A 24207-nucleotide genomic window follows, 5' to 3' on the forward strand; every position below is an offset into this window, starting at 1 on the left:
AAAGCAGCGTGTCTGCAGGAAAGAAGATGATTCAGATAGAGCATTAAATTTTAAGCAACTTTCTAATTTACTCCTATTATCAAATTTTCTTCATTCTCTTGGTATCTTTATTTGAAATGCAAGAATGTAAGTTTAGATGCCAGCCCATTTTTGGTGAACAACCTGGGTTGTTCTTGCAGATTGGTGGCTAAATTGAACCACCAATAAAAAAAGCTGTCCAGAGTACTGAACCAAAAAAAGCTTATATGTCTCCTTTTTCAAATAAAGATAGCAAGAACTAAGAAAAATTAATAAAAAGGAGTAAATTAGAAAGTTGCGTAAAACTGCATGCTCTATCTAAATCACGAAAGAAAAAATTTGGGTCCAGTGTCCCTTTAATACCATGTCTGTCACCTCCTGTTTTTTCTTGGATTCCACACAATCAGGTTTAGAAAACAATTCATGTAGGTAAAAACATCATTTTACTTCAGATGTTGGTTCATTATAGTCTGATGCATCTTAAAAGACTTGAAAATCACTGCTCCTGGACTTTACAAATTAGAATATCGTCAATGTATTTCAACAGCCTGAAAATATATTGCATTAGACTAGAACAGAGTGCAGAGTCTGTGGCACTCATAACAAATGTGCTGCCTCTGGTCTATCATCATATTCTTATGTTTTATTAGCCGCAAACTGTGGTGCTTAAGCATTTATTTTTCTTATAAATTGATGTGATACAGCAGCAATTAAAAGGGACACACAACTTAAACATTTTCTTTCATGATTCAAATAGAGAATACAATTTTAAACAACTTTCCAATTTAGTCGTTATCTAATTTGCTTCATTCTCTTGGTATCCTTTGTTGAAGATGCAACAGTGCACTACTGGGAGCTAGATGGATGCATTGGGTGAGCCAATAACATGAGGCATAAATGTGCAGCCACCAATTAGCAGCTCCCAAGCCTACCTAGGTATCATTTTAAACAAAGGATATTACGAGAACAAAACAAATTAGATAATAGAAATAAGTTGGAACGTTGTTTAAAATTACACAAACTATCTGAATTATTAAAGAAGAAAAAAATGGGTTTCATGCCCCTTTAAGCTTTAGCTGTTGATAAATATTATGTATTTTAAAGAAAAGTAAATTGTAATGTTTCTTTATTGTCCCTTAATTTTTTTAAATAAAAACATTCCTTAGGCTTGGGTTGCCAACCCTACTTTATTTTGCAAACTTTTTTACCATCTCCCAGCCTCCCTTGTTTATCTGCTGTTAGAACATTTTTCTCCCTTATTTATTACATGTAAAATCTTCATTTCAAACCTTTAATATTGGGCTCTCGTACTCTTATTTATATAAAACTGACATGTGCTGTAAATGATAAATAGAATTCACAGATTTTCAGAATGTTGTTGAATGTATTAAAGTGAAGGTAAACTTTGATGAATGAAAGACCGTTTTAAAAAAAATACTATTAAAAACAGGGGCACTTTCATTAAAAACTTACCTCTCCTTCTTTGCACAGCCAGAGCAGCTTCCCCCACCCGGAGATCTTCTCTTCACATGTCATCGATGACTAATCCAGCTTCCTCCAATCACGGCTTTCCCACCAGGGTAGTCATTGCCTGAGGCCATGCTGTAATCGGAGGAAGCTGGATTATTCATCGATGACGTGTGAAGAGAGGATCTACAGGTGGGGGAAGCTGCTCTGACTGTGCAAAGAAGAGAGTAAAGTTTTTAATCATAAGGTTTGTTTTGTAAACTTTGATGAATGAACGTGCCCCTGTTTTTAATATTTTTAAAAAAACGGGCTTTCATTCATCAAAGTTTACCTTCACTTAAATAACATTTCAGAAGGGAAAGCATAGACTGAGACTTTGGTAAGTAAAGTAACCACACTTTTTAACCCCTTAATGACCGACGACGTGCAGGGTACGTCCTAAAAAAAAATACCCTTAACGACCGAGGACGTACCCTGTACATCGTCGCTCTGGGAAAGCGGTGGAAGCTATCCTGATCGCTTCCAGCCGCTTTCCGGTTATTGCAGTGATCCCTCGATATCGAGGCATCCTGCAATAACACTCCTTGGCCATCCAATGCAGAGTGGCCCTCTCTGCACCGGACATCGATGGCCGGTATCATTGGTGGGTGGGAGCCGACGTGGGAGGCGGGTGGCGGCCATCGATGGGCCCTGTTATGTGGAGGGGGCGGGGTCGTGGGTAGCTGGGGGCACGCACGGATGTGCGCGCGTGCACTAGGGGGCGGGGGCATGCACAGGGAGGGAGCGGGTGGGAACCGCTACACTCCAGAAAATTTTAAGTGAAAAGTGGGAAAAATGATTAGTCAGGGGGTGGGGGTTGCTACACTACGGAAAAAAAAAAAAGGAAAAAAAAACAACAACTTTTTTTTGCAAACTGGGTACTGGCAGACAGCTGGCCCCCAATAAGGCAGAGGGGGAGGGTTAGAGAGCTGTTTGGGGGGGGGGGGGAATCAGGGAGGTTGGGGGCTAAGGGGGGATCCTACACAGCAGCATATGTAAATATGCTAAAAAATAAATAAAATAAAAAAAGTCAGATACCTTTTATTTTAGTACTGGCAAACTTTCTGTCAGTACTTAAGATGCAGGTACAATTGTGGGGTGGGGGCGGGAAGGGAGCTGTTTGGGAGGGATCAGGGGGTGTCAGGTGGGAGGCTGATCTCTACACTAAAGCTAAAATTAACCCTGCAAGTTCCCTACAAGCTACCTAATTAACCCCTTCACTGCTAGACATAATACACGTTTGATGCGCAGTGGCATTTAGCGGCCTTGTAATTACCAAAAAGCAACCCCAAAGCCATATATGTCTGCTATTTTTGAACAGGGAATCCCAGAGAAGCATTTACAACCATTTGTGCCATAATTGCACAAGATGTTTGCAAATAATTTCAGTGAGAAACCTAAAGTTTGTGAAAAAGTGAACAATTTTTTTTTATTTGATCGCATTTGGCGGTAAAATGGTGGCATGAAATATACCAAAATGGGCCTAGATCAATACTTTGGGGTGTCTACTACACTAAAGTTAAAATTAACCCTACAAACTCCCTAATTAACCCCTTCACTGATGGGCATAATATATGTGTGGTGCGCAGTGGCATTTAGCGACCTTCTAATTACCAAAAAAGCAAAGCCAAACCCATATAAGTCTGCTATTTCTGAAGAAAGGGGATCCCAGAGAAGCATTTACAACCATTTATGCTATAATTGCACAAGTTGTTTATAAATAATTTCAGTGAGAAACCTAAAGTTTGTGAAAAAAATTGTGAAAAAGTGAACGATTTTTTTTTTTATTTGATCGCATTTGGCAGTGAAATGGTGGCATGAAATATACCAAAATAGTCCTAGATCAATACTTCGGGATGTCTTATAAAAAAAATATATACATGTCAAGGGATATTCAGGGATTCCTGAAAGATATCAGCGTTCCAATCTAACTATCGCTAATTTTGAAGAAAAAAAAATGGTTTGGAAAGTCCTACTTGTATTTATTGCCCTATAACTTGCAAAAAAAGCAAATAATATGTAAACATTGGGTATTTCTAAACTCAGGACAAAATTTAGAAACTATTTAGCATGGGTGTTTTTTGGAGGTTGTAGATGTGTAACAGATTTTGGGGGTCAAAGTTAGAAAAAGTGTGTTTTTTTCCATGTTTTCCTCATATTTTATAATAAATTATAAGATATGATGAAAATAATGATATCGTTAGAAAGTCCATTTAATGGCGAGAAAAATGGTATATAATATGTGTGGGTACAGTAAATGAGTAAGAGGAAAATTACAGTTAAACACAAACACTGCAGAAATGTAAAAATAGCCTTGGTCCCAAACGGATAGAAAATGGAAAAGTGATGTGGTCATTAAGGGGTTAAAGGAATATGAAACAATTTTTTTTTAATTTCATGAGTCAAATAGGGCATGCACTTTTAAACAACTTTCTTATTTACTTCTATTATCAATTTTTCTTTGTTCTCTTGGTATCTCTTATTGAAAAGCAGGGACATAAGCTTAAGAGATGGCCCATTTCTGGAGCAGTTTTGCAGGAATGTTAGTCCATTTGCAAGCACTAGATGGCAGCATTACTTCCTGTCATGTAGTGCTCCAGATACCTACTTAGGTAATACGGTATCTATTCAACACAGAATATCATAGGAACAAAGTAAATTTGATAATAGAATTAAATTGGAAACTTTTTTCAAATGGTATCTTCTGTCTGAATCACAAAAGAAAATGTTTGGCTTTCATATCCCTTTAAGCTAGACTATGAGAATAAAGATTTTTTTTGTACCAAAATGTATCAAATTGTAAAATAAAGTGGGTTTTCTTTACATTACTACTGTATAATTTGTCAATTCCTTAGGGCTCGATTTATCAAGCCTTTCGCCCAGTTCGGACTGCCGGTTCTCACAATTTATCAAGCAGCGGTCATCAGACCGCTGCTTCCTAGTCTCTTCTCCACCTCTTAGGTGGAGAATTTAAATCTCCCCGGTCTCGTCCAATTGGAGAGAGTGACAGCTCCTGCCCATGCGTGATTGGCTGTGCGCGGGAAGGGGGGCAGTGTTGCACAAGTGCGCAAAATGGTGCTCTTGTGCAATGCTGAATTCCGGCAGCGGCTTGCTGCCTGCCAGATGTGAACTGGGGCCACCGCTGGACTAACAAAATGATTATGAAAATAAAGTAATTGTATTATTCTTAGAGAGACATAAAATAGATAGAATGATGCAGTCAAAGAAAAGATTAGTCTGAGAATAACATGTACATGTATTTTTTAAAGTTGAATTAGTTGTTTAAATATCTATACTAGAAATCGCGTTTGTAAAGCATACGTCAGTGTCGCCAGTTGGCAACGCATCCTCAAAGGAATGTTGGCAGCGCTGCATTCAGGTGGATTCCGAAATGGCAGGGTGGTAAAAGAAAAAAAAACAACGCTCGCAATAAGTATTAAAAAAAAACCCCTAAGTGCCTACAATATGTATTTAAAAAAATAATAATAACCGCACCTACTAAGTATTAAAGGGACATAAAACAAGTTGAAAGAGAGACAAAATATAATAATAATTAGATTAATTACTTTACCTGCACATTTATACTGCGGTGCCTCGCCATTAACACTTTCTTTTAAGTTTCTGAATTGTACAGCTCTTACTACCCCCATACAATTCCTTTTATGGCTGTATCTATATCTATTGCTATTTTGGTAGAATGCAAAAGTGCATAGGGATTATCTGCTGGAGCATGCCTAGAAGCTGTGAACTCAGTTGAAATACAATGCCTGCTTCTAAACACAAGAACTTATAAGAACTTTTCAGCTATTCATACAGCTACCTATACCAGTATACATATGAGCTCATTTTCATATTATATTGCAAATAATCAAACACCTAGTTGCATGTAAAGGAAACCTTTTATGTGCAGTAATATTCTGTAACAATTATTGAACTATTTTAATGTGTTTTTATGTGTATCGTTTCAGTAAACGTTATAACCACTTCTTACTGTCGTATTCTATCTTCAACTACATTTTTCACATTTTATGTGTATTTCTTCAATATACTGTCGTCCATCAATCTATATAATATATTTAAAGTATCTGATCTCAACCAGCTCATTTTTTAGCGCTCTCCCTTATCTGCCACTTAACATGCAGCTGGCAGAACAGGTGCTTAAGCTGCAGCTGCCAGTATTTTGTCTCTAAAAAAAACATATGCCACCTGTACAATACAAGCCTGGGTACAAAGAACATATTCTATTGAGAAGCATTTAGAATTTGATGTGAGGCTAGTGCTGGTTTAAACATAGTTGAAATATTTATCATCCCTGAGTTCTTCAGCATTAATATGATCTTTTTGAGATACGTTTTCTACTGAAGGAGGCAATGCCTTTCTCCACTATGTCCAAACTTTAAAGCAGCAGTGCTCCCTTGCAGGTGTTAAATATGAAAACAGACCATATGTGGCATACTAAATAAATAACAATTACTATAATAGCTAACTAAACCCAATCAAGCCGGTAAAAAAGATACAGTTAGCATCCAAATGTAACGTCACAATTGTTCTTAAAAGTTAAAATACACTTCTAGCTTGAGTTTTGTGCCGCTTTCTTAAGACAACGATAACGCCAAAGTCTTCTTTAACTTTAATACATCGGTTTCCTTAAGAAACATATTACATTTATCCACTCTCCGGACATGATTCAGGAGATGAAACAAAGAATGCCAAGGATGTAAAATATATTACCACCTATAAAGAGGGGGCATAAGATCCATCTTAAAGGATTACTAACTTTTCTATTTTGTACTAAAAACGGAACCCACATTTCAACAGATATAATAAATGAATAACTAACCTATTTTCATAATAAAACAATAATAATGAATAATGGCATAAAATGAAGTTTATTTCTCTTGTTAAGTGTATCCAGTCCACGGATCATCCATTACTTATTGAATATATTCTCCTTCCCAACAGGAAGCTGCAAGAGTCCACCCACAGCAAAGCTGCTATATAGCTCCTCCCCTAACTGCCATATTCAGTCATTCTCTTGCAAGCCTCAACATAGATAGGAGGTTGTGAGAGTCTGTGGTGCTTTCTACTTAGTTTATTCTTCAATCAAAAGTTTGTTATTTTTAAATGGCACCGGAGTGTGCTGTTTATCTCAGGCAGTATTTGGAAGAAGAATCTGCCTGCGTTTTTCTATGATCTTAGCAGACGTAACTAAGATCCATTTGCTGTTCTCACACATTCTGAGGAGTGAGGTACTTCAGAGGGGGAATGGCGTGCAGGTTTTCCTGCAGATAAGGTATGTGCAGTAAAATATTTTTCTAGGAATGGAATTGACTAAGAAAATACTGCTGATACCGAAGTAATGTAAGTAAAGCCTTAAATGCAGCGATAGCGACTGGTATCAGGCTTATTAATAGAGATACATACTCTTGTAAAAATGTGTTTTAAAACGTTTGCTGGCATGTTTAATCGTTTTTTAACATATGTTTGGTGATAAAACTTATTGGGGCCTAAGTTTTTTCCACATGGCTGGCTTAAATTTTGCATAGAAACAGTTTCCTGAGGCTTTCCACTGTTATAGTATAAAAGTTACAGTTGGTGCAGTTAAAATTACAAACAGTGACATTCAGCTTCCCTCAGCAGTCCCCTGCATGCTATAGGACATCTCTGAAGGGCTCAAAAGGGCTTCAAAAGTAGGAGCTGTTATGACTGTTTAAAACATATTTTTCATTTTGTTAATCTGTTTTTTGTATTAAGGGGTTAATCATCAATTTGCAAGTGGGTGCAATGCTCTGCTAACTTGTTACATACACTGTAAAAATTTTGTTAGTTTAACTGCCTTTTTTCACTGTTATTTCAAATTTTGGCAAAATTTGTTTCTCTTAAAGGCACAGTAACGTTTTATATATTTGCTTGTTAACTTGATTTAAAGTGTTTTCCAAGCTTACTAGTCTCATTATTAGTCTGTTCTAACATGTCTGACATAGAGGAAGCTCTGTGTTCATTATGTTTTAAAGCCATGGTGGAACCCCATCTTAGAATGTGTACCAGATGTACTGATTTCATGTTAAACAATAAAGATCATTTTTTGACTTTAAAAACATTATAACCAGAGGATTCTGTCGTGGGGGTAGTTATGCCGACTAACTCTCCCCACGTGTCAGACCTTTTGACTCCCGCTTTAGGGACTCACGCTCAAATGGCGCCAAGTACATCAAGGGCACCCATAGCGTTTCTTTACCAGGGGATTCTGTCGAGGGGAAAGTTATGCCGACTAACTCTCCCCACGTGTCAGACCCTTCGACTCCCGCTTCAGGGACTCACGCTCAAATGGCGCCAAGTACATCAAGGGCGCCCATAGCGTTTATTTTACAAGACATGGCAAAGGTGGTGAATAATATTCTGGCAGCAGTATTAGTCAGACTACCTGAAATTAAAGGAAAGCAGTTAGCTCTGGGGGTAGATACAGAGCATACAGACGCTTTAAGAACCATGTATGATACTACCTCACAATATGCTTAGTCTGTGGGTGATTTTTTTTTTTGACTCAGGGAAGATGATTTAACCTGATTCTGATATTTCTACATTTAAAATTTATGCTTGAGAACCTCCACTTGTTGCTCAGGGAGGCTTTGGCTGCTCTGAATGAATGTGTACAATCGCAGGGCCAGAGAAATTGTGTAGACTGGATAAATAATATGCAGTGCCGGTGTGTACTGATGTTTTTCCAATACCTAAAGAGGTTTACTAAAATTTTTTTTAATAAGGAATGGGATAGACCAGGTGTGCCGTTCTCTTCCCCTCCTATTTTTTAGAAGAATGTTTTCTAATAGTTACCACCACACGGGACTTCTGGCAGACAGTTCCTAAGGTGGAGAGAAGAGTTTCTACTCTAGCTAAGCGTACCACTACCTCTGACGAGGACAGTTGTGCTTTTTAGATCCAATGGATAAAAAATGTTTATTCAACAGGGTTTTATCCTGCAGCCCCTTGCATACATTGCTTCTGTCACTGCTGCTGCGGCGTTCTGGGTTGAGTCTCTTGATGAGGCTTTACAGTTAAGCGACTCCATTGGATGAATATATTTGACAAGCTTATGCTAGCCAATTCCTTTGTTTTCTGATGCCTTGTTCATTTGACTAGACTAACGGCTAAGAATTCTGTTTTTTACTATACTGGCGCGCAGAGCGCTATGGCTTATATCATGGTCAGCTGTCGTGACTTTAATAAATAAGCTACTTAACTTCCCTTCAAGGGGCAGACCCTATTCGGGCCTGGTTTGAAGGAGATTATTGCTTATATCACTGGAGGAAAAGGTCATGCCCTTCCTCAGGATAGGTCTAAATCAAAGGAAAAAAAAAAAAAAAAAAAAAAGAGTCTAATTTTCGTACCTTTTAAAAACTTCAGGGCAGGTGTGGCATCCTCTTCCTCTAAGGCAAAACAAGAGGGAATTTTTGCTCAGTCCAAGGCGGTCTGGAGACAATCGGACCTGGAACAAAGATAAGCAGGCCAAGGAGCCTGCTGCTGCCTCTAAGGCAGCATGAAGGAACGGACCCCTATCCGGTAACGGATCCTATAGGGGGCAGACTTTCATTCTTTGCCCAGGCGTGGGCAAGAGATGCCCAGGATCCCTAGGCATTGGAATTTATATCCCAGAGATATCTTCTGGATTTCAAAGATTCCCCCCCAAAAAAAGGGGAGATTTCGCCTTTCACAATTATCTGCAAACCAGATAAAGAAGGAGGCATTCTTACATTGTGTACGAGATCCATCCAGTTCCAAGAGAGGAACAGGGACAGAGTTTTTACTCAAATCTGTTTGTGGTTCCCAAGGAGAGGGAACCTTCAGACCTATTTTGGATCTAAAGATCTTAAACAAATTCCTCAGAATTCCGTCATTTAAGATGGAAACTATTCGTACCATCTTAACTATGATCCAGGAGAGTCAATAGAGGACTACAATGGATTTGAAGGATGCTTATCCTCACATTGTGATGCATAAAGATCACCATCGTTTTTTCAGGTTTGCCTTTCTAGACAGGCATTACCAGTTTGTAGCTCTTTCCTTTGGGATATCTACAGCCCCAAGAATCTTTATGGAGGTTCTGGGGTCGCTTTGGCGGTCCTTAGACCGCGGGGCATAGAAGTGGCCCCTTATTTAGACGACATCCTGATACAGGCGTCAAACATCCAAATTGCCCAGTCTCATACGGACGTAGTACTGGCATTTCTGAGATCACATGGGTGGAAAGTGAACAAGGAAAGAGTTCTCTATCCCCAATCTCAAGGCTTTCCCTCCTAGGGACTCTGATAGATTCTGTAGAAATGAAAATTTACCTGACGGAGTCCAGGTTGTCAAAGTTTCTAAATTTCTGCCGTGTTTTTTTCATCCCATCCGCGCCCTTCGGTGGCTCAGTACATGAATGAAATCGGCTTAATGGTAGCGGCAAGGGACATAGTACCGTTTGCACGTCTACATTTCAGACCGCTGCAACTATGCATGCTCAGTCAGAGGAACGGGGATTACACAGATTTGTCCCCCTGTTAAACCTGGACCAAGAGACCAGAGATTCTCTTCTCTGGTGACTATGTCGGGTCCATCTGTCCAAGGGTATGACCTTCCGCAGGTCAGATGGGACAATTGTTACAATAGATGCCAGCCTTTTAGGTTGGGATGCAGTCTGGAACTCCCTGAAGGCTCAGGGATAGTGGACTTAGGAGGAGACCCTCCTTCTAATAAATATTCTGGAACTGGGAGTGATATTCCATGCTCTTCAGACTTGGCCTCAGTTAGCAACTCTGAGGTACATCATACTCAGTCGGACAATATACACGACTGTGGCTTACATCAGCCATCAAGGGGGAACAGAAGTTCCCTAGCGATGTTAGAAGTCTTACAATAATTCACTGGACAGAGACTCACTCTTGTCTATCAGCTATCCATATCCCAGGTGTTGAGAACTGGGAGGTGGATTTTCTAAGTCGTCAGACTTTTCTTCCGGGGGAGTGGGATTTCCTCCGGAGGTCAAGACCAAGCAGGAGAGGGCTTTGGTGTTTTTGACAGCGCCTGCGTAGCCACGCAGGACCTGGTATGCAGATCTGGTGGACATGTCATCCTTTCCATCACGGTCTCTGCTTCAGAGACAGGTCCCTCTACCTCAGGGTCCTTTCAACCATCTAAATAGAATCAATCTGGGATGGACTGCCTGGAGACTGAACGCTTGATGTTATCAAAGCATGGCTTCTCCGAGTCAGTCATTGATACCTTAATACAGACATGAAAGCCTGTCTCTAGGAAAATTGAACATAGATATGGTGTAAATATCTGATTGTTATGAATCCAAGGGTTACTCATGGAGTAAAGTCTGGATTCCCAGGATATTATCTTTTCTCCAAGATGTTTTTGAGAAAAGGGTTGTCAGCTAATTCCTTAAAAGGGGACAGATTTTTACTCTGTCTATTTTTTTTGCACAAGCGTCTGGCAGGTATTCTAGACGTTTGGTCAGGCTTTGGTTAGATCCAAGCCTGTGTTTAAAACTGTTGCTCCGCCATGGAGCTTAAACCTGATTCTTAAGGTTCTTCAAGAAGTTCCGTTTGAATCTTTTTTGTTCCATAGATATCAATCTTTATCTTGGAAAGTTCCTTTTGGGTAGCTAATTCCTCGACTCGTAGAGTCTCCAAGTTATCTGTGTTACAATGTGATTCTCCTTATCTGGTCCTTTGTACGGATAAGGTAGTCCTGCGTACCAACCTGGGTTTTTTCCTAAGGTGGTATCTAACAAGTACATCACTCAAGAGATAGTTGTTCCATGCTTGTATCCTAATCCTTCCTCAAAGAAGGAACGTCTATTACACAATATTGGACGTGGTTTGTGCTTTAAAGTTTTACTTACAAGCTACTACAGTTTTCATCAAACGTTCACCTTGTTTGTTGTCTATTCTGGACAGAGGAGAGGTCAAAAGACGTCAGCAGACTCTCTGTCTTTTTGGTTAAAAAGCATAATTCATTTAGCTTATGAGACTGCTGGACAGCAGCCTCCTGAAGGGATTACAGCTCATTCTACTAGAGCTGTGGTTTTCCCTTGGGCCTTTTTTAAATGTGGCTTCTGTTGAACAGATTTACAAGACGGAGTCTTGGTCTGCGCTTCATACTTTTCAAATTTAACAAATTTGATACCTTGCTTCTTCGGAGGCTATTTTTGGGAGAAAGGGTTTTTTACAGGCAGTGGTAACTTCCGTTTAAGTACCTGCCTTGTCCCTCCCATCATCCGTGTACTTTAGCTTTGGTATTGGTATTCCATAAGTAATGGATGATCCGTGGACTGGATACACTTAACAAGAGAAAACATAATTTATGCTTACCTGATAAATTTATTTCTCTTGTGGTGTATCCAGTCCACGGCCCGCCCTGTCACTTTAAGGCAGGTAATTTTTTCATTTGAACTACAGTCACCACTGCACCCTATGGTTTTTCCTTTCTCTGCATGTTTTCGGTCGAATGACTGAATATGGCAGTTAGGGGAGGAGCTATATAGCAGCTTTGCTGTGGGTGGACTCTTGCAGCTTCCTGTTGGGAAGGAGAATATATTCAATAAGTAATGGATGATCCGTGGACTGGATACACCACAAGAGAAATAAATTTATCAGGTAAGCATAAATTATGTTTTTTTCATCCTGACGTCACCTAATCCAGCCCTACAATATGGGCAGTTCATATCCAAAAGCACTAACCTATCCTAGCCTGATTTTATGGATATAATTAGCAGCCAATTACGGTGGTTTGCACATGCGCACTTTAATGCAACAAATAGAGCATGCGTGTTTGTTGCGTCTGAAGCCGAAACTGCCCATATGTTAATCGGATTCTACTGCATCCAGAACCGAAATAAAGACAGTGACGTATTCAGTGATGTCACGCTGTCTTGCGCATGCGCATCTCGGATAACAGTCGCTATCTTCCAACCTGGGTTGTCAGCCCGGATTGGACAACGCTACCAGTTACCAAGTGAGTGACACTTCTAGCTTGAGTCTTGTGCCGCTTTCTTAAGACAATGATAACGCCAAAGTCTTCTTTAACTTTAATACATCGGTTTCCTTAAGAAACATATTACACTTACTAGAAGTTAAAAGCAAAAAATCACATAAAAGCAACCTCCGACCATGTTAGATGGCGTCTCCACTCTCCGGACATGATTCAGGAGATGAAACAAAGAATGCCAAGGATGTAAAATGTATTACCACCTATAAAGAGGGGGCATAAGATCCATCTTAAAGGATTACTAACTTTTCTATTTTGTACTAAAAACGGAACCCACATTTCAACAGATATAATAAATGAATAACTAACCTATTTTCATAATAAAACGAAGCTAAATAATGGCATAAAATGAAGTTTATTTTTTCATCCTGACGTAACCTAATCCAGCCCTACAATATGGGCAGTTCATATCCAAAAGCACTAACCTATCCTAGCCTGATTTTATGCATACAATTAGCAGCCAATTACGGTGGTTTACACATGCGCACTTTAATGCAACAAATAGTGCATGCGTGTTTGTTGTGTCTGAAGCCGAAACAGCCCATATGTTAATCGGATTCTACTGAATCCAGAACCGACATAAAGACAGTGACGTATTCAGTGACGTCACGCTGTCTTGCGCATGCGCATCTCGGATAACAGTCGCCATCTTCCAACCTGGAATATTATTCAGGCAGACACCATTCTACAAGGTATAGCAGATAAAACTTCCAACACAGTGAAGAATAGAGACTTATGAAGTCTAGTGGTCCCTTCAAAACTAAAATCCGTCAAGAACAACAAGACACAGTGAGAGAGGGAGAGAGAGATCTAAGTGTGGGGATCATTTACATGAATCAATCCGGCTACGAAAATATCCGAAGGGCAAGAGCTGCTGCTTACTTCCGCATTCCAGATCCTCAGAATAAACCCCCAAATACTTGTATTTTACTAGTACTATAAAGCGAAATGTTTAAAAAAGAGCAGTTACATGAGCTGTGAATAAAGATATACAGCAAACAAGGTTTCCAGCCTATAGACTACAAAATAGGCAAGATGTTGGTTAGGTGTTGACTGCCCAATTGTACACAGCATTGTCATTAGTCAAACTACATCTATAGACCTTGTGTTCCTCAAGATGCCATGTTATTTAGGCATAACTAACCTCTGCCATATGTGAAAGAAGACTATGTTATCCTGCACAGAGTTACTTCACTTGATGTTAAATTTAAAAAATAGGTCCGTCCTCATTCCCTGTGTCACCACTGTGAGTGACATCATCAAACATGGCATCAAAGAGACATTAGAAGTGGTATGGAAGAGGGTTCTTTTGGAACTCATATCTCAGCCCCTGCATTTTACACACAAAATATCCCTCACATAAAAAAGGGATACCCTTCAATCAAATGAGTAGTCGTATGCACATGATTCTCATTCCTTTAGAAATCATCAGCTTATATGTTAGAGGAAAGGTTCACAAAGAATATGGACCAAAATCTCGGGTTGGAGTATCCCCTCCGTTGTCCCCTCGCAAAATAACGAGAGACAATTACCTCCTAGAATTGGTCCTATATTCGGGGGATCTTACCATAGAAAAATATAAGACCCCTTACTTGAAAAGGGGATCCTACCATGCAAATAAGGTGTTTCATGCCCTTTTCCAGCAAGAGAACAATCCTAAACACTGCAGCTGCACCAAGTGTATTTGAAGTACAAGGAAGAGCAAGGAGTGCCAATTTGCATAGCTTTCACCAACACAACCACTAGAAAAATAAAAAGATGAAACTGTGACATACTCTAATGTATTTTTGTTTGAAAAATACTGTATATTTTCCTAAACAAATTAGTTTTTCAGAATAAATAAAAGATTTTTGGGCCCTATTGCATACTATACTATTCATACTATATATATATATATATATATATATATATATATATATATATATATATATATATATATATATATATATTCCAAAAGTGCTCAGTCTGCTGAGAAACATAGCAGGATTATTATGTTAGCTCACAGAAAACAAAACAAAAGATTGAAATTGAAGTTTCAATAAATATAATGCAAACAACTTCAGCACATATATAGGTCAGTATTTTCTTTGCATGTTGTTAGCTTCTTCACTGGTTAGGTACATTGGGGTGCCAGTATAATGCATCATATCCAATTGTGTATTTTAACCTATTCTTTATATACAGGTTTATTTCAAGCTGCCCTGCTTCCAAGTACTTGGTGTAAACACGTTTTAGTATGTTTTGAAAACATAGGGTCTTCCTCTTATCTGTTTGAATAGTGGTTAGCTGCTTTTCTTTAAAACTGCAAGTCCACTGCCTTACAGGACTGGTAAAAATCACTGTAAGGTGAGCATGCACAAGTGCAGTGTTATGATGCAGAAACCTCAGCAACTTTCTTTTACCTCTCTGAAACAACTCTCGAGTACAAAGCATTCAAGGCAGACTACAGCTTGGAGTTCATATGGCCCTGATCAAGGCATTTAGTTTGGGTGGTTTATCCTAGGTGTGTCCCCCAATGTGGAGATTGGTGCTTCATTCTACTTAAAGGACCAGTCAACACTGTAGATTTGCATAATCAGCAAATACAAGATAACAAGACAATGCAATAGCACTTAGTCTGAACTTCAAATGAGTAGTAGATTTTTTTTCTGACAATTTTAAAAGTTATGTCTTTTCTCTTGTAAGGTGTATCCAGTCCACGGATTCATACATTACTTGTGGGATATTCTCCCACAAGTAATGGATGAATCCGTGGACTGGATACACCACAAGAGAAATAAATGTATCAGGTAAGCATACATTTTGTTTTTCCACTCCCCCTGTACCATGCGACAGCCAATCACAAATGCATACACGTACCATGTGACAGCAATCAGCCATTCACAAATGCATACACACTTATTCTTGCACATGCTCAGTAGGAGCTGGTGACTCAAAAAGTTTAAATATAAAAAGACTGTGCACATTTTGTTAATGGAAGTAAATTGGAAAGTTGTTTAAATTTGCATGCTCTATCTGAATAATGAAAGTTTAATTTTGATTGAGTTTCCCTTTAAATAGTGGATTCAAATCCTTAGAAATACTCCTCTATAGAAGCAGGATTGCCAAACTTAGCATGCTGGGATACACTTCTTGGAACAGGCATCTTGTTCTCCCAATATGATGCACAAATTCCTTTTTTACAACATGATATATGGGAGTTTATAGCAGGTCCTTTAACTATATTTATTAATGATATATAAAGTATGTGGATAATGCCTTCAGTAGACAACTATCTAACTTTCTTTAAATGACCATTATAGTGATAGAATTGCTCTATAACTAGTGATGCTGCACCTCTATGGGCTCCATGTACTGATGCTGCTCGCTCATGTGAGTCTGTATACTGCACCATAAGAAGCAGTGGTCAAATGACTTCTTTATAACCTTCATTCGGGGTGACTGACATGATCCGGGGGGCAGAATTCACAAGGATCAGTGGCAGTTTCCACTCAGGACCAGCAGCTTTGAGGGAGGTTAAAAACATGGACCTGCAGTGACGCAAGTGAAAAAATGACATGCTAAATTTTTATCACTATAATGGCCCTTTAATGTTTTTTAAAGAAGTGTTTAGTACGAAAATCTTAATTTGTTGCACATATGTAAGAAAAGAAAAAGTATATATTTCCTAAAATTCAAAAAAACAAGAACATTTAAGTAACTTTGCCTTTTGTATCCCTTAAAAGGAACATGAAACCCAAAATTGTATTTCATGATTCAGATAGAGCACACAATTTTAAACAACTTTCTAATGTATTTTTATTATCAAATTGTCTTTGTTCTCTCTCTGAAACACTATATGGCAGCAGTTTTGCAAGAGTGCTATCCGTTTGCAAGAGCACTATATGGCAGCACTGTTTCCTGCCAAACAGCTTAATGAGTATCTTTTCAACAAACAAAGCAAATTTAATAACAGAAGTAAATTAAATATATTGTTCTATCACTGTGGATGAGAAAGACAAATATAATAAGCATTCTTTACCTTGAAGTCTTTCATCAGTTACAATTTTGTTTGTTTGGTTCCACGTACTATCAATAAATATGACTCTCTTTATACAATGTATCTTCATTTCATTTTCATCTGTCTCAGAGTTACCCTTCAGACGTTTAGAAGATGGTTTATAAGTCACATCTTGGTTCTGGCTAAACAACTGACTTAAAGACAAGAGACTGTCTTCGAGAGCCACAGAACTGGGACCAGGAAAAACAAGCACAACCTACAACAAAAAGCACCATGTGTTTTATTATTACTATTATTTCCTTATTATTATTAGCATTAATACATTTATATTAAAGTACACATTAAATTCAAGATTAAAAAAAAAAAAAATAAACCCAATTTTTTTTCTTTCATGATTCAGATAGATTTTAAGCACCTTTCTAATTTACTCCTATTATCAATTTTTCTTTGATCTCATGCTATCTTGATTTGAAAAAGCAGTACTGTAAGCTTTAGAGCCGGATCATTTTTTGTAGCATCTGGGTAAAACTTGCTGATTTGTGGCTAAATGTAGCAAACCAATCAGCAAGCTCTACCAAGGTGCTGAACTAAAAATGGGCTGGCTCCTAACCTTTTATTACTGCTTTTTCAAATCAAGATAACAGGAGAACAAAGAAAAATTGATAATAGGAGTATATTAGAGCATGCGATTTTAAGCAACTTTCTATCTGAATCATGAAAGAAAAAATGTGGGGTTAGCATCCCTTTAAATTGGCACAAAATGTATAACTAAGCATGTTAAAAACAAACAATGTAATGTATACTCCGTAATTATTTTACCATGCTTTCCGGTAACTGAGGTATATCCCTATCTATTATATATAAAATAGATTAACGTAAAGGGACAGTAAAAACATTGATATTTTAAAGGACAGTAAAAACCTTGAGATTTTACAAAAAAATGTTTAGTTATGTATAATGAAACAACATTGCAATATATTTTCATTTTTATTTTGCTCCCTTTTCATGTAATTTATCTTTGAAAATTGAGCAATTTCCAATTGGAATGTACTCTATTGACTTCTCAAGGTTAACTTTGTCATATACTTGTGCCTATTTGTCAGATAACAACTACAAAACAATTCTCTTTATACTAACTTTATGACTGTAGCTAGCCTTGTTGTCTGCAGACTAAAGCCCAGATTGGCTCCTCCAAATAAGATAAATAGTGGGTGGCGTTTGACTATTAAGAAAATAACTGCAGTAAAAAAGGATGTAAATTTGTTTTAAAAATATTAAGACTTGGCTGAGGTTATTCTATAGCAACACAACAGAAATGTCTTGTAATTAAAAGATGTTTACTTTCCCTTTAATATAAAAATGTTTAGTTATGTTTAGTGTAACAACTTTGCAATATACTTTCATTATTATTTTGCCTGCTTTTCATGTAATTTAGCTCTGCAAATTTGTTTGCTACTCAGAACTGAAAAAGCAATCTGCAGACTTCTCACAGCTAACCCAGCTACATATTTTTTATAATTGTCTTTAACAAATACAAACACAAAACAATTGTATACTAACATTATGACCAGGGATAGCCTTGTCAGCTGCGAGCTCAAGCAAAGATTGGTTCCTCCAAATGAGGTAAGTGGTAGTTGGATTTTAGCTATTGAAAAAACAATTGCAGAAAACAAGAAGTTATTTATCTATTTTTTATTAGACTTGGATGATAGCTTATTATACAGAAAGACAACAAAAGTTTTTTGTAGTTACAAAGTTTTTACTGTCCCTTTAACAAACTTTTAGAAAACCTGTTCTAAATAAAGTCAGGGGGTTATTTCTGAAACATATGCTAATTTATTGCATGGTGCATTCAGTGATAGAAGTTCTCTTTATGTTAAAATAAAAGAAATAATATACCAGGAAACTCTAGAGCATAATGATATAAAGCTCAGGGTGGAACAGTTAATCTATTTCCATTCACAATGCATAATGGTTCTAGGCAGATATTAGTATTTGTGCAAGGCCAACTAATATAATCTATCTCAATTACAGCTCATTTAAAGGTTATTCTTTTATTAGAAGTACATTTCTAAAATGTACCAATCTGAGTGAACAAAAAAATCTTGCGTAGCCCCCATGAGAAAGTATTGGATCCCTCTGGTGTAGAACAAATAATAAACTCAAGCTTACTTCTTATAAACCCCGTGGAGTTTCTTGTTCTACTCACTTCATGCATGTGACCTTCATATTCTGGAATACAGGGGTAAGTATAAACAGTGACATCCCCTTGTGCTAGAAGCTTTGCATGCGCCGCTGTGCTCTTTCCATCTGTTTCATTAGGGTGCTTAATAATGTCAATTTTGAAAGGAAGCTAAACACAAGGACAAAGCACAGAAGAGAAGAAAAAAAAATAGATTTTATATGTAGAGGTGATCTTGTTTCCAATGAAACATTTTAAGAATTTCATCAACAGAGTTCTTCAAGTTAGGTCTGAGTGAACATAGAATGAAATTAATCCAATTGTAAGACAAAGCTAATATGCCTTACTTTTGCGCCATAAGATAAAATCGTTTTTTTTCACTGCCTTACTCAATACACGCTTGTACATATCAGAACTAAAAAGCAGACTCATATAATCAGCTTCATGTTTGTACACAATTAACAGAATTAGACCATCTTAAAGGGACACTGAACCCAAATTTTTTCTTTTGTGATTCAGATAGAGCATGCAATTTTAAACAACTTTCTAATTTACTCCTAGTATCAAATGTTCTTTATTCTCTTTGTATCTTTATTTGAAAAGTAAGAATGTAAGTTTAGATGCCGGAACATTTTTGGTGAACAACCTGGGTTGTTCTTGCTGATTGGTGGATAAATTCACCCACTAATAAACAAGTGCTGTCCAGTGCCTGAAAAAAAATTGCTGGCTCCTTAGCTTAGATGCCTTCTTTTTCAAATAAAGATAGCAAGAGAAGGAAGAAAAATTGATAATAGGAGTAAATTAGAAAAGTTGCTTAAAATTTCATGCTCTATCTGAATCACAAAATATTTTTTTTTGGGTTCAGTGTCCCTTTAAGTTTGCATAATAATAGCCCTTTAAAGGGACAGTCTAGTCAACATTAAACTTGCATGATTCTAATAGCGTAAGCAATTTTAAACATCTTTCCAATTTACTTTTATCATCAAATTTCCTTTGCTCTCGTGGTATTCTTTGTGGAAAGCTAAACCTAGGTAGGCTCATATGCTAATTTATAAGCTATTGAACTGCCTCTTATCTCAGTGCATTTTGAAAGTTTTTAACAGGTAGACACTGCTAGCTCATGCGTGTCATATAGATAACATTGTGCTCAGTCTCGTTGAGTTATTTAAGAGTCAGCACTGATTGGCTAAAATGCATGTCTGTCAAAAGAACTGAGATAAGGGGGCAGTCTGTATAGGCTTAGATACATGATAATCACAGAGGTAAAAAGTGTATTAATATAACTGTGTTGGTTATGTAAAACTAGGGAATGGGTAATAAAGGGATTATCTATCTTTTAAAACAATAAAAATTCTGGTGTAGACTGTCCCTTTAAAGGGCCACTCAAAAAAATGTAAGTTTCATTATTCAGTTCAAGCATGCAATTTATATATTTAAAAAATAAATAAATAAATCTTTACCATATACTCCCATCATCAAAATGTACACATTATTTTTTTATGCACACTTTATGAGTTCCTACTTAGCATATGTATATATGCATTGTGGGTCAGATTATGAGTGGAGAGCAAATTGGGCTTTCGGGAGCGAGATATTTGCGCTCCAAATATTGCGCTGGTATTTGAAGTTGACCACAATGCGAGCACAACCTCGCATTGCTAGGAAGCTAGGAGCTCCATAAAGCACGCTTCCATAGGCTCCAATGGGAGCCTCATTCTAATGCTGTGATACACGGTATGAGAACTAGCGCACGAAGGGGGTAAGTCTTGCAGTGATGGCAGCACATTGTAAATATATATGTATATGCTTATATACATATACTGTATATTTATGTGTTAATATGTGTATATACACATATTAACACATAAATATATATGTATATAAGCATACATATATATTTACTGGGAACACACAGTTTCCCATATGCCGCAATGTAAAGGCACTTTTCAGTGCCTTTTTTTCTAACACATTTTATAAGCGCTAATTTCTACCACAAGCTCACAGTAGCAATAACCAGCCACTTGTAATGGCTGGTTATTTATTGTGCGCCCGCAAACGAGCAAATTTGTCCGTTTGCGGGCGTGCAATAAATTAACGCTCAACTTGTAATCTAGCCCATTATGATTGGCTGGAGGCTGACACATGACACAGAGGGGAGGGAAAATTGGGTTAACTTTGAAATTTGCCAGTAAATTTTCTACTGTTCATTTCAAATTCAAAGTAAGTGCTATTGCATAGACTTTTTTTATTGTATGTTTGTCAGTTATTCAATTCTACTGTATAAGCTCCAACATGGGGGTGCCCAGAGTTCAACCCTACAATTTTTGCATTGGAAGAGTCCCTTTAATGTGTTTACCTCAGAATGCATCACTGTCACATGACACAGCAACACAAAAATAGGTGGTGTCTAAAAACAAACTATATCTGTTTAACGTGAAACTGCAGGTGACTAACCTTCACTTGCGGAATGGCATCTGCAGAGACGGTTCCTACTGGAGTATAACAAGTGTAACAATAAAACATTCTAGAGCAGTGGCATTTTGGACACTTTGCTCTCCCTTTCTTCTGAGCACTTTCTAATACTTCTTGAGATGAGAGCTGCAAATTTTCAAGAATGTTGCTTTCCTCTGAATTATTTTTTTCTTGTAAGCCGATTCGCTGTTTTTCAGAAGACATCTTTTAGACGAGCACCTTTTATTCCAGGCAAAAAGCTTTGCTAAGGTCATGTAGAAATTGAGAGTTAGTGAGACAGACTAGATTATTGTTCAGTATGACACAGTGTGTGTAAAAAAAGACTTCTTACAAAAACAAACCAGAAAACATCTCAGCTGATAAATATTTACCCCCAAAAACACATTTTCACATATTCAACATTTTATTAGATATCAATATTTTTTGTAACATCCGCATTATTCCCTTTATTAATGGAGATTTGTGTTTTTTAAAGTTATTTTTTTCTTAAACACTACGGGGGCTAGATCCCATGCTAGGCTTTGTGGGAAATTACCAGCTATCAAACTATGCATACTACAAATGGTCCGCAGGGCGGGTACCCGCAGAAAGTGACCATATTCTGTAATGACAATATCCTTTGGTCATAGCTACAATGCTGCATGCTCTTGCTATCCTGTTATCCTTTAAGTATACCTAAACATTATTTTTTTATTTTTTTAAAAAAAAAGGTTATATGACTCCTGAAATATAACAAAAATATAAGTGACAATGATAAAAAAGAAGAACATTCCAATTTATTTTAACCATTATTAACCCTATATGTTATTAATCCTCAGCACCCTACCACAAATGAATCCTAAATGTACTGACACTAAGACCCTAACTGCTTTAACCCTTCAAGAGGGTGCACCAAGATTTAGATGTGGGGGTATTTAAGGTGAATGATGATAGTTTCTTTTTTAGGGTGTTATGTTAGTAAGGGTTAATACCAGTTAGGGAGTTAATGTGCTGGAAATAAGGGTTAATAGTGGTTAAGGATAACTTGAGTTGGATGGTTTTTGGGTTATTTGCAGTTAAAAGGACTTTATACAATTTTTTTCTTTGCATAAATGTTTTGTAGATGATCTATTTACATAGCCCATACAGGTTTTTTTTTTGTTTTGTTTTTTTTAAATGTATAGTTTTGCTTATATTTAAATAGCATTGCTCTGATTTTCAGACTCCTTACCAAGCCCCAAAGTTTTATAAGAATACCGTCAGCTACCTACTCCGGCTTGCTCCTGTTTGTGTAAAGGGTCTTTTCATATGCAAAAGAAAGGGGAGTGTCTTATTTCCCACTTGCAGTGGGCTTTCCAGCTACCTTTTCAACAGAGCCAAACTGACAGCTTCTAAGTAAGTTTTTAAACAGTTTAATACTGGATTTTTATATCAGTATCTGTGCATCTTATTATTTATAGTAGTGTCTATTACATGCAGTTATATGAAAATGAGGGTACACTGTCCCTTTAAGCTTAATTGTTGTGGGGGGGGATCTCAGATAAACATTTTCTTATTTTTTATTCTACATCTTGGGCATGAGTCTTTGCATTTAAGAGAGTGAGCTGTGATGGGGCTTTGGTTGGGAGCATTATTGGTGAGGAGTGGTGAAGAAGTTAATTTGATGGGGCTAAGGGTTAATAGGATTTAAAGGTAACGTGGCTGGAGGGTCTTGAGTCATTTTGGTTAGGCTAATTTATGGTGGGTGTCAAGATGAAATGTGGTTTAATTAAGGTAGGGTGTTTTGGGGTCATGAATGGTGCAATTGCCTCTGGGGTCACAGCAATTTTATGGTTAATGCAGTGAGTGACTTGGGGTCAGCACTGCAAAATTCATTGCAGTGGGTGGGGGTGTCTTTTACTTTTAAAGGTCTAGAACACTGGTACCTCAACTAGGTCATAAACGCCCCTGCTGGTTGGTATGATCTGGTCATTAAAATGAAGCCACTACACATAAATATGATGGCGTGTGTAGTTTTAAATTGAATAATTGTATCATTATTTAGTTTTTATTCATACTCGTGTGCTGCAAAATTGCAAGATGGTATAAAGTAGCAAAATATTATATGTATAACTAAAATTATTTTCTAAAAGTATTCTGTCTGCTGGATAAAACTACAATAGTGTTGATCCCTCACAGGAAAAACAATAACTAAAACAAGCAACAAGTATACAAAACTAAAACACATTCAGCACCAATGTATATAATCTCATGAATAAATGAATAATAACTGCAACTATGGGGACTACATGTTCAGTTTCTGACACAATGAAATGTGTCAATCCTATGTGGACTTGTGTAATCTTATGTATGTTTCATTTAATGCAAAAACTAAAGAGATTAATGGATTTAATTGTAATCATTCCACTTTTTATATCAATATACATTACAGGCATGTTATTTGTCACGTGTCTATACTCTTTCTGTAGCATTAAACACCTAATATTAGATATTAAATGAAATAAACAGTATCATTGTCTTCTCGCTCCACACTAATAACTGTCTGAGACCTTTTTGTGTGTATTACTAAAAAATATTACGCTACACTCCCCCTCACCTTTGATGCTGCTATAATCCAGCAGGGTACACAAAGCAATATGGCATTACCATTACTTGTGTGCTGGAAGCACTTGGTTTCGCCTGCTCACACACAGGAAGTGACAGATACGATTCGGCTTTGGGAGGAGTCTGAATATTACACTACAATCTCCATTTGACAGTAGTAGGTGAGCAGTTACGCAGGAATCATTTCGTCTTGTGAAGACAGAGTTGTAATTCTATAAATTTGTCACAATTCTAAAAATATGTTTTAATAAAATAAAAAATGTTTAATTACTGTGTCACTCACTACGGTGCATGTTGCAATTAATAGCTTTTGTAATAATTGTGTTTTGAATCTGTGTCCGTACTTGGGAGAAACCTTTTTTTAATTTATGAAAGCATTTTGCTGCCAACCAGTAAGTAAACTGTCGTTTTT

General features: G+C 37.3%; 1 protein-coding gene across 1 annotated transcript in view; it reads right to left on the minus strand.

The window, feature by feature from the left end:
- The window catches only part of DTWD1 (DTW domain containing 1), a 37273-nt gene extending 13407 nt beyond the window's left edge, over nucleotides 1-23866 (minus strand). Inside the window, exons 1-4 of the mRNA XM_053717453.1 lie at nucleotides 23788-23866; nucleotides 21195-21456; nucleotides 18768-18911; nucleotides 16580-16814 (exon numbers count right to left, since the gene is read on the minus strand). Coding sequence (XP_053573428.1) covers nucleotides 16580-16814; nucleotides 18768-18911; nucleotides 21195-21416 — 601 coding nt within the window. The 5' untranslated portion in view covers nucleotides 21417-21456; nucleotides 23788-23866. The remainder of the gene's footprint in view (nucleotides 1-16579; nucleotides 16815-18767; nucleotides 18912-21194; nucleotides 21457-23787) is intronic.
- Nucleotides 23867-24207: the final 341 nt, after the last annotated feature.

This window comes from Bombina bombina, chromosome 6, assembly GCF_027579735.1.
Source record: "Bombina bombina isolate aBomBom1 chromosome 6, aBomBom1.pri, whole genome shotgun sequence".
In the NCBI taxonomy this organism is placed as follows: Eukaryota; Metazoa; Chordata; class Amphibia; order Anura; family Bombinatoridae; genus Bombina; species Bombina bombina.